The sequence below is a fragment of the Tachysurus vachellii genome, chromosome 2 (assembly GCF_030014155.1).
Source record: "Tachysurus vachellii isolate PV-2020 chromosome 2, HZAU_Pvac_v1, whole genome shotgun sequence".
In the NCBI taxonomy this organism is placed as follows: Eukaryota; Metazoa; Chordata; class Actinopteri; order Siluriformes; family Bagridae; genus Tachysurus; species Tachysurus vachellii.
In genome coordinates, this window is record NC_083461.1 from 32,943,598 (window position 1) to 32,957,707 (window position 14,110).

The 14,110-nt window shown below is 35.5% G+C and overlaps 1 protein-coding gene across 1 annotated transcript in view; it reads right to left on the minus strand.

The window, feature by feature from the left end:
• abcc2 (ATP-binding cassette, sub-family C (CFTR/MRP), member 2) overlaps nucleotides 1-9,505 on the minus strand; it is a 47,458-nt gene extending 37,953 nt beyond the window's left edge. The window contains exons 1-6 of the mRNA XM_060864346.1: nucleotides 9,038-9,505; nucleotides 5,592-5,765; nucleotides 4,998-5,141; nucleotides 2,278-2,418; nucleotides 2,058-2,180; nucleotides 1,875-1,930 (exon numbers count right to left, since the gene is read on the minus strand). Of these exons, the coding sequence (XP_060720329.1) occupies nucleotides 1,875-1,930; nucleotides 2,058-2,180; nucleotides 2,278-2,418; nucleotides 4,998-5,141; nucleotides 5,592-5,765; nucleotides 9,038-9,079 (680 nt within the window). The 5' untranslated portion in view covers nucleotides 9,080-9,505. The remainder of the gene's footprint in view (nucleotides 1-1,874; nucleotides 1,931-2,057; nucleotides 2,181-2,277; nucleotides 2,419-4,997; nucleotides 5,142-5,591; nucleotides 5,766-9,037) is intronic.
• Nucleotides 9,506-14,110: the final 4,605 nt, after the last annotated feature.

Here is a 14,110-nt window from a genome sequence, read left to right on the forward strand (position 1 = left end):
TCATGTATGCTCAGACATAGAAGGTTATGGAAAAGACACAAAACATTAACATCATAAATAATATAAAATGTTATAAATAGGGCAAAAAGGCATATGCAAATGTGCAAATTGTTTAAACTCAAGTACAGTAGCAAGGTATGAAGAGCGAGGTCAGTACTGGGGGAGTACAAAGGCAGATTAAATGTTCAATTAATTGTTCGATTAATTGTTCAAAAATGGGCTGGCAGACATATTGGCGAGGTCAAGCCTTTACCAGAGGTGGGTAGTAACGAATCACATTTACTTCGTTACATTTACTTGAGTAAATTTTTTGGGTAACTTGTACTTTTTGAGTATAATTAAAGATGCGTACTTTTACTCAAGTAGATTTTTAGTGGAAAAACTTTACTTTTACTTCGCTACAATCGGTGGCGTTCCTCCGTTTCTCAAATGTTAATAAATATGAGATTTAATAATGAATAATTAGTTTATATGCAAAGTCTCGTGAGACGTTGGATAGGCTGCTTCTAAAGGCCGCCGCCTTTAGTTGGAAGATGATGGCTGAAGCAGAGGAAGACGTTTGCGCTTTATCAAAGGCAGATCACCCGTGGCCTCAAGTTAATTCTATATTTTCACTCCAAGATGTAAAAAATAATAGCTTTATAATGCGATGCATTCTGTGTTCACCAAAACAAACAGACATCGCAGCTTACAAGAATTCCAGCTCCAACCGAAAAAAACACGTAGCGGTAAGTGTCAAAATTATGCCTATTTGATGGTAATTTGGTAACTATGGGCACTTTGACCTTAACGTAATACTACATTTCACACACTGTCTGAATGTTTTCCCTCATATACGCTCTTGTGCAATCCTGTGAACCCTACAAACAACACGTTCATGAACAAACGTTCATTATAAGCGTCTGCATTTTCATATCCATGTTCCACAAAATAAATTGAATTGCATGCTGTAAGACGTTTTGCATTTATACGTAAATCCTGACATCTCACAAGTTTTTTTTTTTCACTAAAGTGTAGAACATATACAAAATAAAAACGGGATTATATTTTGTTTTATCCCTACCTAAAGAGTACATGTACTTACTTATAAGATGTAACAAATGTAAGAATAAAGTAAATTCATCTTAAAAGGAAGAGCAGGTTAGTCCAGCACATCATTCATTTACATCATTAAACCATTAATCACATTATATATATATATATATATATATATATATATATATATATATATATATATATATATATATATATATATATATATATATATATACTTCAACCTGTGTTTTATATTAGCAGAATAAAGAGACTTTTAAGGAGAGGTGTGTGAAAGCTCTCCAAGTTGTTTGAAAATCAGGGTTTTTGATTCATATCAATCAGATGAGAAGTAACTAGTAACTAACTACTTGAGTAGTTTTTTTCATCGGATACTTTTTTACTCTTACTCAAGTAACTATTAAGATTGTTACTTTTACTCTTACTTGAGTAAATTTTCCATAAGTACTGGTACTTTTACTTGAGTACAGATTTTGGATACTCTACCCACCTCTGGCCTTTACTTCAAATACTGTTCCATTCCTGCATTGTGCCAATAACATCTATAGTATTTTATACACTTTCAGACAAAGCCAAGACTATGTGTCTAAGAGAAAGACAATCCAAGCACAATGTCAATAAACCCAGGTCAAGTCCAAGTCAATCCAGAAAATGTCTGAAGTCCAGTCTACAGCCCTACTAATGAACCTGAAAACAACCTTATTACTGCTTCTGAGAAAGGTTTCTCATTCTGCTGTAAGAGCTAAATGTATAAGGTAGTAAAAGTAAATGTGTAAAAACACCCACTGCAAGTCTGTGGATTAAAAAAAGAAAAAACCTACCAGTTAAACCAGTTGAAAGTGATTCTGTTAAGAAATGCAGCACTAAGTTCAGGGTTCTGCAGGTGTGAGAGGCAAAATGTAAATGTAATGCAAACTTTGGCTAGTGTATATTTAGAAATCTCTCACATTTTTGTTTCTATATACTGTATACAAAAATTATATGATATAAAAACCAATATTTACCTTTTTGGCCAGCTCCTTAAGTTCAGGTGAAACATCAGCACAGGCTGATAACACTAAAGCAACCAACTCAAGTAAATAAGCTATGTAGAAAAGACAAAACCTGGGAAGATCTGCTACTTTTTCCTAAAAGGATAGACACAAAAAAATGACATGTAATTACAAAGAAACACCACCAAATTGTTCCTAGCCTTTAACAAGCATCAACGATCTTCACCAGTACCTCCTTCAATGTGTCTCTTAGAATGGTTTGAAAAGGAAAGATATCACAGATGACCAACAGCAACCAGAAAAGGAAGAGGCTTGCAGAATCAACGGCTCTTTCCTTACGCCGAACAGCTTCCTGCATGAGCATCACCAAAACCTACAAATCGAAGATTCGTGCATGATGAGCACATACACTTCAAAATTCAATAATGTTCTAAGGCCTGGTTTCTTTAATCAAAGATTAATTTCTTACACTGTGTACTTTGTGTATGTTTAGTGCAGGTAGTGTGTTCAAAACCTGGAGAAAAACCTATATTTGCGTATACCAGATGGTGAGCAGCCAGCTTTAATCAACACTGCTAAATTTGAGAAGGTCTTTACACCACAGATGCAAAATGTTTTTTCATTTGTCATGCAGAATCTGTTCTGGTGGAAACAGAACTTGGACCGTGGCCAAATAGTGCTCAGAGGTAGACATGCCAGGAGGTCTGGGGTGCGGTTAGTGTTCCAGTTCATCGTAAAAGTGTTCAGTAGGGTTGAGGTTAGGGCTCTGTGCAGTACACTTGATTTCTTCCACTACAAACCTGTCCTTAATGAGCTGAATTTGTGAACAGGGGCATTGTCATGCTGGTGCAGGTTTGGGCCTTTTAGTTCCAGTAAAGCGAATATGTAAGACTTAAAACTGAGTGCTTCCACTAGAACTTTATGGCATAGTTTGAGGAAGAACAACATGTGTGATGTGCAAGTGCTCACATACTTATATCAGTATATCAGACAGTATTTTTAATCGTTCCTAGTTTGTTTAAGCATTGCTTTGCTTCCATACCTCTGTGTCCCTGTGGTTGTTCAGTAATATAATTGTAACAGTCCCACCAACAATCCCCTCTTCTCCCTTCCAGAAGGAGCCATCGCCTGAATACATTCACCGGCCACTTTATTAGGTACACCTTACTAGTCCCGGTGTGGTCTTCTGCTGCTGTAGCCCATCTGCCTCAAGGTTCGACGTGTTGTGCGTTCAGAGATGCCTTCTTCATATCTCGGTTGTAACGAGTGGTTATTTGAGTTACTGTTGCCTTTCTATCAGCTCGAACCAGTCTGGCCATTCTCCTCTGACCTCGGGCATCAACAAGGCATTTGCGCCCACAGAACTGCCGCTCACTGGATATTTTCTCTTTTTCGGACCATTCTCTGTAAAGCCTAGAGATGGTTGTGCGTGAAAATCCCAGTAGATCAGCAGTTTCTGAAATACTCAGTCCAGCCCGTCTGGCACCAACAACCATGCCACGTTCAAAGTCACTTAAATCACCTTTATTCCCCATTCTGACGCTCGGTTTGAACTGCAGCAGATCGTCTTGACCATGTCTACATGCCTAAATGCATTGAGTTGCTGCCATGTGATTGGCTGATTAGAAATTAGCGTTAACGAGCAGTTGGACAGGTGTACCTAATAAAGTGGCCGGTGAGTGTATATGCCGCTTCCGAGTCAAAGGAAGTTCATGAAGTTAAAAGCCATGCTCACGCTAGCTGCTACTTGAAGTATTACGTCCTAGTGTGCATACCAAGCGTAGTTGTCACCGATTTCTCATTTTGCCTACCAGTGTATTGACCAATGCTCTGTTTCATTTACTTACGTGTTATTGTATGTGATAATTTTGCTCCGCGGACGAAGTGTTTGCGTTCTCGCCTAGTGCATGTTATATTAACCCTGCCTTGCCATTTGCCTACGTTTTGGTTTGTTTGCTCCATTGTTCATTAAAGCAGCATATGGGTTTTGTGCTGCTTTACTCCTTCCTTATAATAACGATCTAGCATCCTGTTTTTTTGTAAACTCAGTATGTATTGATAGTCTAACAAAGCAGTCAGTCTTTGTGCTAGTAGGTGTTAAAATATCACAAAGTGTAATGTTGATTTGTTCAGTGTTTTGATGTTTTGATGAAGCTCAGTGGGTTTTGTTCCCCTGCTGTTTTTTTTCTATTTGCAACAAGTCAATTCTATCAAGCCTTTGTTTGTGTTGAAAGTGTGTGTTCGCCAATCAAAGTGCAAATACACTATTTAAATGATGCTTCCTTGCCAGCACCTTCATAGATCATGTTTGCTAAGGAGGCAGATTAACAAAAGTGTTGGTAAAAAAAAAAAGAAGAAAGAAAGAAAAACAGTAAGTTTGAATAAAACTGTCTAAAACTTGTGATGAATATATACCAAATTTCAAGGGGAAAAAAAGCTTTGTAAATACTTTTAGAGTTTACATTTACGGCATTTAGCAGACACCTGGTGGACCTGGGGTTCAAACCCATGACCTTCCAATCAGTAGCCCAATACCTTAACCACTGAGCTACCACATCCCAGAGTAAGGGGAAGGGCTCGTCTTGGGATGTTAAGCAGACTATAACATGCTACATTACTTGTGGTTGAGATACATATTTCATTTTCAGACTTTAGTTTTCCAAACTCTAAATTTCAATAAAGGGTTTTTTTTCCAGGCCATTGCACATAGGGTTGTTTATTACTAATATAAATAATATAATAAATGTATAATTCCACAGAATTCATTCAAAGTTTACACTATCCATCTGTACAGTAAATTTAAAGGTTGACTTTAATTCTTTTCACTACAGTAAAACATGGAAAGTTCTGCAGCAATATAAAATAACCAAAGCATAATGCATTTCTTTTCTATTCATATACAACTCCTATAATATTAATAATGATTATAATTATGATGGCATGACAGCTTACCCAAGATACTCCAAACAGTACAGGATTAACATAAAGCACAAGAGGATTTGTTTCAACTGATGAGTCATTCAGCGGTCCATAATCTTCAGCAAGTGTGACGGCAAGCCCAGCAATAGCTGTCAGGAACAATAGTCCTGCCACGACCTGAAGGAAATACAGATATTTAGCTGTTTGTTTAGTAAAAAAAAAAGAAAGTGTCAAGCTAAATTATTTGCACAGTAAAGAAATTGAGGAAATGAAAATCTCCTCACTGACTCAGGTTGGATTTTTTTGACATGAATGACAATAAAAAAGATTCTTGACTCGACTTCTTGATTTTTGTTTTTGTTGTTTTGCTGTTTTTGTTTTATTGTTGATTCCCCAATTTATTTGACTTTTTAGCAATGATCATATGAATAGGTTAAATGGGCCGAGACATTTGCATTACATTTTCTGGTTGACTAAATAATTTGAATTCACTGTGAAGAAGTCACATTATTCATCAGGAGACTGAGGACCCATCTGGTCTGTGTAATTGTGCAAACTACAGTATATTCTCTGTGGAAGCAATGCTGGCGCTCACCCCGTATGAACGACAGGCTCGATAACTCTTACCTGTTTGCAGATGTAGATTTTGGAGAATGGAGTTTCGGGTGCTTTTTTCTTGAAGAGTCTGGCCAAGTGTAATGGAGCACAAAGCCACAGGAATCCCAGCGGCGCCCAAACCAACACCGTTCTCTCCACACACACCGGCAAGTCCGGATCCGTGCGATTGAGGAACGAGTCGTTCTGAAGTAGAAGTACAATGTATATACACGTGAACAAATGTATTCCATAAATTAATATTACTATAAAACAAATTTATGATCACAGCCAGTAAAAGAATATCAAGGAAATCACCAAAATCTGTGATCTTGCTACCTGTTACAGAATCGTAATTGTTTTATCGGACATTTTCAATAATCAGGAATAATAAATGAAATATTTTAGTTTATTGCTAGCTATCGCAAGTTTGGTATAAAATAAAAGTAATTAGCTATTAATTACTTAATTAAAGCAGCATATAAGGAATGGAACTTAAAACATAGCCTGAGAGGTATTCTGAAAATAAATAAATAAAAAATTCACGAATGCATCACATGACATTATAGAGATGAGGAGGTTGAGGTTTTCTTTAGGAGTGATGAGGATGGACAGGATTAGGAACGAGCATATCAGAGGGACAGCTCAGGTTGGCTGTTTTGGGGACAAGGTCAGAGAGGATAGATTGAGATGGTTTGGACATGTACAGAGGAGGGAGATGGTTATATTGGTAGAAGGATGTTGGAGATGGAGCTGAAGAGGTCAAGAGGAAGGACAAAGAGGAGATACATAGATGTGTTAAAAGAGGACGTAAATGTAATTGGTTTGAGAGTAGAGGATGCCGAAGATTAGGTGGAAGCAGATGATCCGCAGTGGCGACCCCTAACAGGAAAAGACGAGAGTAGAAGAAGAAGAAGAAGCATCACATGGCATTTTACACATTATTATAATTATTCATGACAATTCATTACACTTAATAGCTATCTTTTTATGAATTAACATGCTGCATTATTAACATGCTGCATTATTTTATGAATGAACATGCTGCATTATTTTGCATACAAGCAAAAGCACCTGATACCCTGTAAACTGTGGTAGTGGATCAGTGATGCCTTGCAGACACTGACATCATGTCTTATATCTCATCTTATATATCTCGTCTCTGTGTCATCATTTTTCTCTTGTGCATTGTTTTGTCTGTTGTTGTTGCGACTCTTTTTTGTTCAACGTACAACCAATTCTTGGGAGCACAACTATCTGTTTTTGATTCTTGTGCTCTTGAAAATTTGATGGATTTCTAGATCAATAAATGAAAAAATCGAATTTTCTCCTGGTTTGGGGTTCATGTTCAGCATTGAATTTCTCTGTCATGTCATACTCCACAGTAACGATTAGTGCCTCATATGAAATTTAATAATTTGTAGTTTTTCTACAAATATTTTTGTTATTAACAAGCCTACAAGCGACAATATTGAAAAAAAAACAACAACGAATCATCGTCTTACAACGAATACCAACAGTGTCCTTACTTGCGATAGCGATAAAATAATATATAATATTTGTTTACACTGATTGTAAATTTTCCTTCCTGGTAACAAAAAATATTAATAATGCTCTGATAATAGCTTTTGGAGCTATTTGCATGGAGGAGCGATCCCTAAGAGTCCCTGACATTGTTAGATTACAGGAAGAGACTCTCAGTTGTTATTCTCTCAAGGCATTGTGCCACCAATTATTAACTGCAAGAGTGCTTATTATTCTGAAACCATTTTTCTAGAAACAAATACTCTTCTAAACACATTTTATACATAATAAATACATCTATGTGTGTTTGAGAACAATGTATTTCCCTAATTGTATCTGTTACAGATTTCCATGAAGGGTGCCAATAATTCCAGATACACTTTCCAGAGGACACAAGTGTCACTTATAAAGTAAGTAATCAAGAAAATGTATTCACAAGTGATATGAGTATTAAAACAGCTTGTCTGGACTACTGTATAAAATAGAGGGTTTGAAATGTGTTTTGTGATTTCCAAGCTTGCATTGCATACTAAACTGCAAACTCATAGTCCAAAGGTAGTTGTTTTAGTCTCGATTATCAACACATGGCCACAGCATGGTCATTCTTTTCATAAGGTAATTCTCTACATGATAGTAAACAGTTCATAAGCAACTGGTACATACTTTGCGCATTAAATTGGTTATGCTTTTATTTTCAGCAGTTAAAAAAAAGAAAAGAAAAGAAAAACCCACAAAAGTTGCATATCTACAAATGAATTTGTAGGTCATGGATGGACCCACAACAGTTATGGTACTATTTCAAAATAATTTTACTAACCAAGCTGATTTCCGTGATGTACATGCATGTTGCTTACAGATTATTAATGCACAATTTGTATTGAATATAATGTAGTGAAGCTTAATTTATATGTCTACTGTAAATAACTGAAATAAGAAGTTTGGCTATCAAGGCATGCTTATCAAGGTATGTCAGGGCAGGTTAAAACATCTCCACAATCCCAAAAATACCTCAGACTTTAAAGGGTTAATAGTTTAGGCTCTGTATTAATGATCAGGTGGTTGTGAGGTCAAATCCTAGCACCCTTATTCTGACAACAATTAGCATTTATCTTTCACACTATCTGGATAAACCATTTCTCAAATAAGTAAGTGAAGTGGGTAAGAGTCTTAAGTTACAATGGATAGAAAAACTCCAAACTTTAAGCCAAGTTTGTTTTTCTTTTTCCTTTTCAACAACATATTTCATATGAATTTTTTTGATTGTTAAATCACACTGAATTTGAAAAAAGAGAGCTGCTGTGAATTTATCTATCTATCTATCTATCTATCTATCTATCTATCTATCTATCTATCTATCTATCTATATATATATATATATATATATATATATATATATATATATATATATTTAGTATTTGTGTATAAGTAAAGTATATATTGAACATTTATATATTAAATTCGTAATACTTCCTTTTAGAAACATACCATTTTTAGTGAATTTGTCTAAAAAACTTTGCTCTATGATTCATCATTAAAACGCAATATTAACATAAAACTTCATTTAAAGTAGATCTCTGTATCTGGATACACCAAATTAACTTAAACACTTAATTGTATTATGTGGTTAAATGCCTAATTGTTAAGTAACCAGCTACGCAGTAACAAAGCTTTATAGAAAGAAGCATTATTTTATGTCATGTCACATTCTACTCTGAGACAAAGATTGCTGACTAGTTATTGTTGGAGCTCATAAAACAAAATAAAACAAAACAGGAGCAGATCGTTCACATTTTTGTTTAAATACAAATAAATACATCTTTTTTTTTTTTTTTTTTTTTTTTTTTACCAAACAGAGCACAGATGTTTAAGACAGTCATAGTTATAAAGAAAGGTAGAACCAAGAGGTCAAGCAATCGTAAAAAAAGAAAAAAAAGAAATAATGTTTCAAAACTCACCCAAAAAGTTGACCCGCAATATTCGTCCAGAGCAGCAGACATAATTTCTGAAATTATGTCTTTCACCTCTAGTCTTTATAGGTGAATTATGTCTTTCACCTCTAACAATCAGAGTTAATAGAGGTGATGCTCGCTGTGGACTCCAAATAGAGGTAATCACTGATCGTGATTCTTAAAGCTTCCCAGAGGTACTGGAGGAAAAGTGTTTTGAGTTTGTAAGCGTCGATCCCGTTAATGCTTAACTTCGCTCTGCTGTAAAGCGATCGCTAACTTGTAAGCTAGTTACTACAGCTTATCAGCCATAAACCTTCAGGAAAACAAGAACCTTCATGAGACTATGGAGTTGATTGGCATCGATCCGGTTAATCCTTAACTTCATCTTAAGTAATAGCTGAATCCTGAAGTGCAATAAAACAATCAGTTTGCTGGCTGAGACATTATGAAGAAAACCTTTTCTCTGCTACTGATAAAAATGACTATGGAGGCAAATTACTGTCCAAAGGAACATTTCATGAGTCATGGTATGTGTTTTTTTTTTTTTTGGCAGATGAACGGTTTAAAGTTCAAAAGGATGTTTGCATGAGAACATGAGAGGAAGGGGGAGTAAATGAGAGCGAGAGCGAGAGAGACAGAGAGAGAGAGAGAGAGAGAGAGAGAGAGAGAGAGAGAGAGAGAGAGAGAGAGAGAGAATGTTTGTTATTCACTTCCCCTCTTCATATCTTTTAAACATCAAGGCTCAGATTTTCAATGTTTTGGGTTGGGGCTTCCTCCATTATTAACCAAATAAAACATGGTTTTCCTGCAGAAAAGAAAAACTCCTTTACAATCATATAATAATTGTTGAACTAAATAGTTTACTTTTTGACAGTCATCATCAATTCTCTAAGATGAATCTTCGTTACCTTGATATGCAGTTCAGATATTTTATAAACACTGGCTTCTATACAATTTGCAGATATGACCAGGGATTTTGGAAGGTCCACGTTCAAAAGCATTAAATATTTCATTTTCCAAAACACACCTCTGAATAGATATTAAATAATAAATTCACACTATTCTACGGTTCAAATTCACTTACATAACATCTTTGAGAATGAAACCGATCCGTTGAGAATGAAAGCGGCTCTCTCTAGGAAATAAAATGATTTCATAAAATTTTATGGTCAATAACTGTGCTCAAAACATCTTGCTTCATATCTTTAAAAATGACTCAGCTATCTGGTACAAAAGGTCATGTGATGATAAACTTTTGCTAATTCATTATGAATTGACACTGAAAATAGCTAAAATACAGAAAATAGCTAAAAATTAGAAAATACTTAAAATAGTCTAATAGAATGGTAAATTAGTCTAAAATAGAATGGTAAAGCCAATTCTTTTGTTTATGCTATAAGACATTTTGGTTTGAGAGCAAAAGATACATATAAGAGGATAAATCAGAATTTTAGCTTTTATTTCTTGTATATTTTTCTAAATGAATATAATAGACTTTTGTTTTAACCGGCAATTTTTTTTCAAGTGTGCAAAAATATTGGAACATATGACAGACAGATGTTTCTTTTTGCCCGGGTGTGCCATATTAGATTTATTTTTTTAAACAATTAATAGCTCTGAATGACTACTATTGGTTCTGTAAAGACTTTGTGCATTTAGACCTTGTGCATTTAAAGAGAATAAAGCTGTAAAAGGGAGAAAAGTAAGACATTTTGAAGCTGGATAAAGAGGGAAGCAATGAGAAAAGCCAATTCCACAATTTAGAATGTTCACAAAAGAAAGAAACCATTGGTACTAATAAACAGACACTGAACAGGTCAGTCAAGGAAAATAACAGTTGTTGATAACAGAAATACTGTAAGAGGTGTGAAGAAAAACCCCAAAATTACAGTCAGTGAAGAGATCACAAGCCAGAAATATTCAGAGAAAAAATATAGAAGCCATACCACAAGATGCAAACATGAAAACTCAGAAGGCTAGATTCAAGAAAAACTGTATGGAGATGAGCTACAAACATTCAGGAATCAAGAACCAAGAAACTTCTACCAATGTGAGGACCAAGTGTGCAGAAAATTAGGATCTGCACATGATTTAATATATCTAAGCTCATCAGTCAAGCATTGTGGTGGCAGGGACACTATAATAGCTCCAATCAATGGTTAACAACTGGATCCACATTTCTTGAACCTAGGAAAAGTGGTCAGTAGTCTTTAAGGACAATAGCATTTGATATGCTGGTTGGCTTTACTGGTTGGAATCTGGTAAGCTATACTGGTTGAAAGCTTTTCCAGCAAACATTGTGATACTGTCATGTTATATTACATTTTTTTTCACTTCAAATTACTTAAAAATAAGCTTTATACGTTTATTTTAAAGTTTATAAAAGCCACTTTATAAAAAAATAAGTTTTATTATTCTGGACTTTTTTTATACAAAAAGGTCTACTGAATATTTTTTCTCCTTTCAACCAGGGTGTTTCCTACAAATTACCCATTTCATACTGAATATACAGGTGCCTTTGTATGAAAAAAAAAATGTTTTTCTTCCTCAGTCATCCTGCATTATTGTTCACTTCTCGATCTGATATCTTTTCAATTTATAGTATTTAGTAGTTATTCAGAGTTATTTATATTTCTCTCATTTATACAACTGATCAGTTGAGGTTTGAAAGCCTTGTGTTATAATCTGTATACCCTCTCTGCTCGCATACTATTAAACATTGTCATAATATATGCATACAATTAAAGTGAAATAAAATATAAAATGGTCTAACAAAATAGTCTAAAAGAAAAGACATGATGTGAACCTCAAATGAGCCGAGTTTTGCTCTTACAACAATTTATTTTAATGCTAACGAGTTATCAAATATTTGTTTGTGTGTTGTGAAATATTCAGGTTATTAATGAGTAATAGAAAACTTCAGTGCAGAAAAGAAGAGGACTGTAAAAGGTTTAAATGTTGCGTATCTTCATCCTAGTACGGAATTAGTACACCTAATGCTCACCTACCACAAAATGGGAGAAATGAATTAATGTGCTTTAAGTGTATCTGTGTACAATCCAAGAAACTGAAATATATCAAAACAATTATACTGTATTTGTGCCAGAGGTGAATTTTTATTTTTTTTTTGCTTAATCATTACTTATAATTGCGTAATAAAGGGTTCATGCAACCGCTTCATAAAGTGTTTTTGAGCACTTCAGTCTAAGCATGTCTTGTTATGACACTGCCATTGTCAGAGGGTTGCCTCTCTTGACTATTTCAGGAGCTTGAGATGGCAAATTTCCTGTGTTCATCCTGTCAACAATGTTTTGTATTGTACATTACCATTACCCATCAGTTAGGATGATCTTTTTCTTTGATCCTTACCCTGGTGTTGACAAGGGACTGATTTAGGACACACATAGATTATGTGGGATAAAACAAGAAGATGCGGGTAGTTGTCATATACAGTATGCGTATGTAAATTACTTTTCTTTGCAGATCCCAGCTTAGGAGTTTGGGGTGAGAGCACAGGGTTAACTATGATACAGCATCCATAGCAAAAGGTTAAGGGCCTTGCTCAAGGACTCAACAGTGGCAGCTTGATACTGTAGTACAAGAGCTTGAACCCCCAAACCTTTCCCTGTTGGACAATCTGTACAACCCATGATAGAGGGTCTGGACTGACACGCACAAACACCCACACATACTCAACTATTCAACTATGCACTCAGTCTGCAGTAACACATTTTTTATAATGCTGCTTCAACTGTTTTGCACACCAAATAGACCGTATACTTGTCTGTGCTATCTTTATGTGTCTGTCTTCTATCTGTCTTAAAGTGGATTGTTTTGTCTGGTTGCACTGTCTCTTGTCTTGTCTTCTGTTTGTGCTGTTTGCACACATTTACTTTATGTTAATACAGTAGGTACATTTTTCTTTTTATTCTGTGTTGTCTTATGTAGGTAGAAATATTTCACTTCACTGTCTACTGCATCAGCTATAGATGCAGATTTGTCTCTTTTACAGATGTTACCCTTTAAACCGACAGATGTGACAGATCCCTGAAAGACAAGAATCCAATTTTGAACAAATGGTTCTGTTTATAATGTGTAAGTGCATCTTTGACCGCTTATTTTTTCCATATATAGACAGAATATATGGTATATACTATTTATTACATGATATAGAATAAAAAAAAAGACAAACAAACCTGCAACAGGTCATAATAATTCAAAAGCCAGTCAATTGGGGGGCAAATGGTGACTCAGTGAGACCTTTTTATTCACATAAAAGCTATTATCTAACAGCCACCTAATTTAGTCTTACATGCTATTTTTATTTTTCTGCTTCACTACCTTGGCACAGAGAGAGCAAGAGAGGTTGTCCATTTCTTTCAGCATTACATTGAGCTTAATTTAACACTAAGAACATGAAAGAAATCTAACCTTTAATTGAAGTAAGTTGAGGGAAAAAATAATAATAAACAAAAAAATATTTTATGAAACATACCTTTGCATAGTGGTTTTATAATCTGCTTTAACTAGTATACAAGTGTAGATGCAGTAATGTGGGTATAAAAACTATGCGGGTAGTTTTTATGATGGGTCTTTCTAGTTTAATATCTGCATTACATTAGTTAGGTTGTGATGTATATAAAATTGGAATCCAGTGCTGTTGTAATATGTTTAAAAATACATTTTTATCAAGCATAATTCAATCCTCTGGGGGGGCATGGTGGCTTAGTGGTTAGCACGTTCGCCTCACACCTCCAGGGTTGGGGGGTCGATTCCCGCCTCCGCCTTGTGTGTGTGGCGTTTGCATGTTCTCCCTGTGCCTCGGGGGTTACCTCCAGGTACTCCGGTTTCCTCCCCTGGTCCAAAGACATGCTTGGTAGGTTGATTGGCATCTCTGGAAAATTGTCCGTAGTGTGTGATTGCGTGAGTGAATGAGAGTGTGTGTGTGTGCCCTGCGATGGGTTGGCACTCCGTCCAGGGTGTATCCTGCCTTGATGCCCGATGACGCCTGAGATAGGCACAGGCGCCCCGTGACCCGAGGTAGTTCGGATAAGCGGTAGAAAATGAATGAACTCAGTG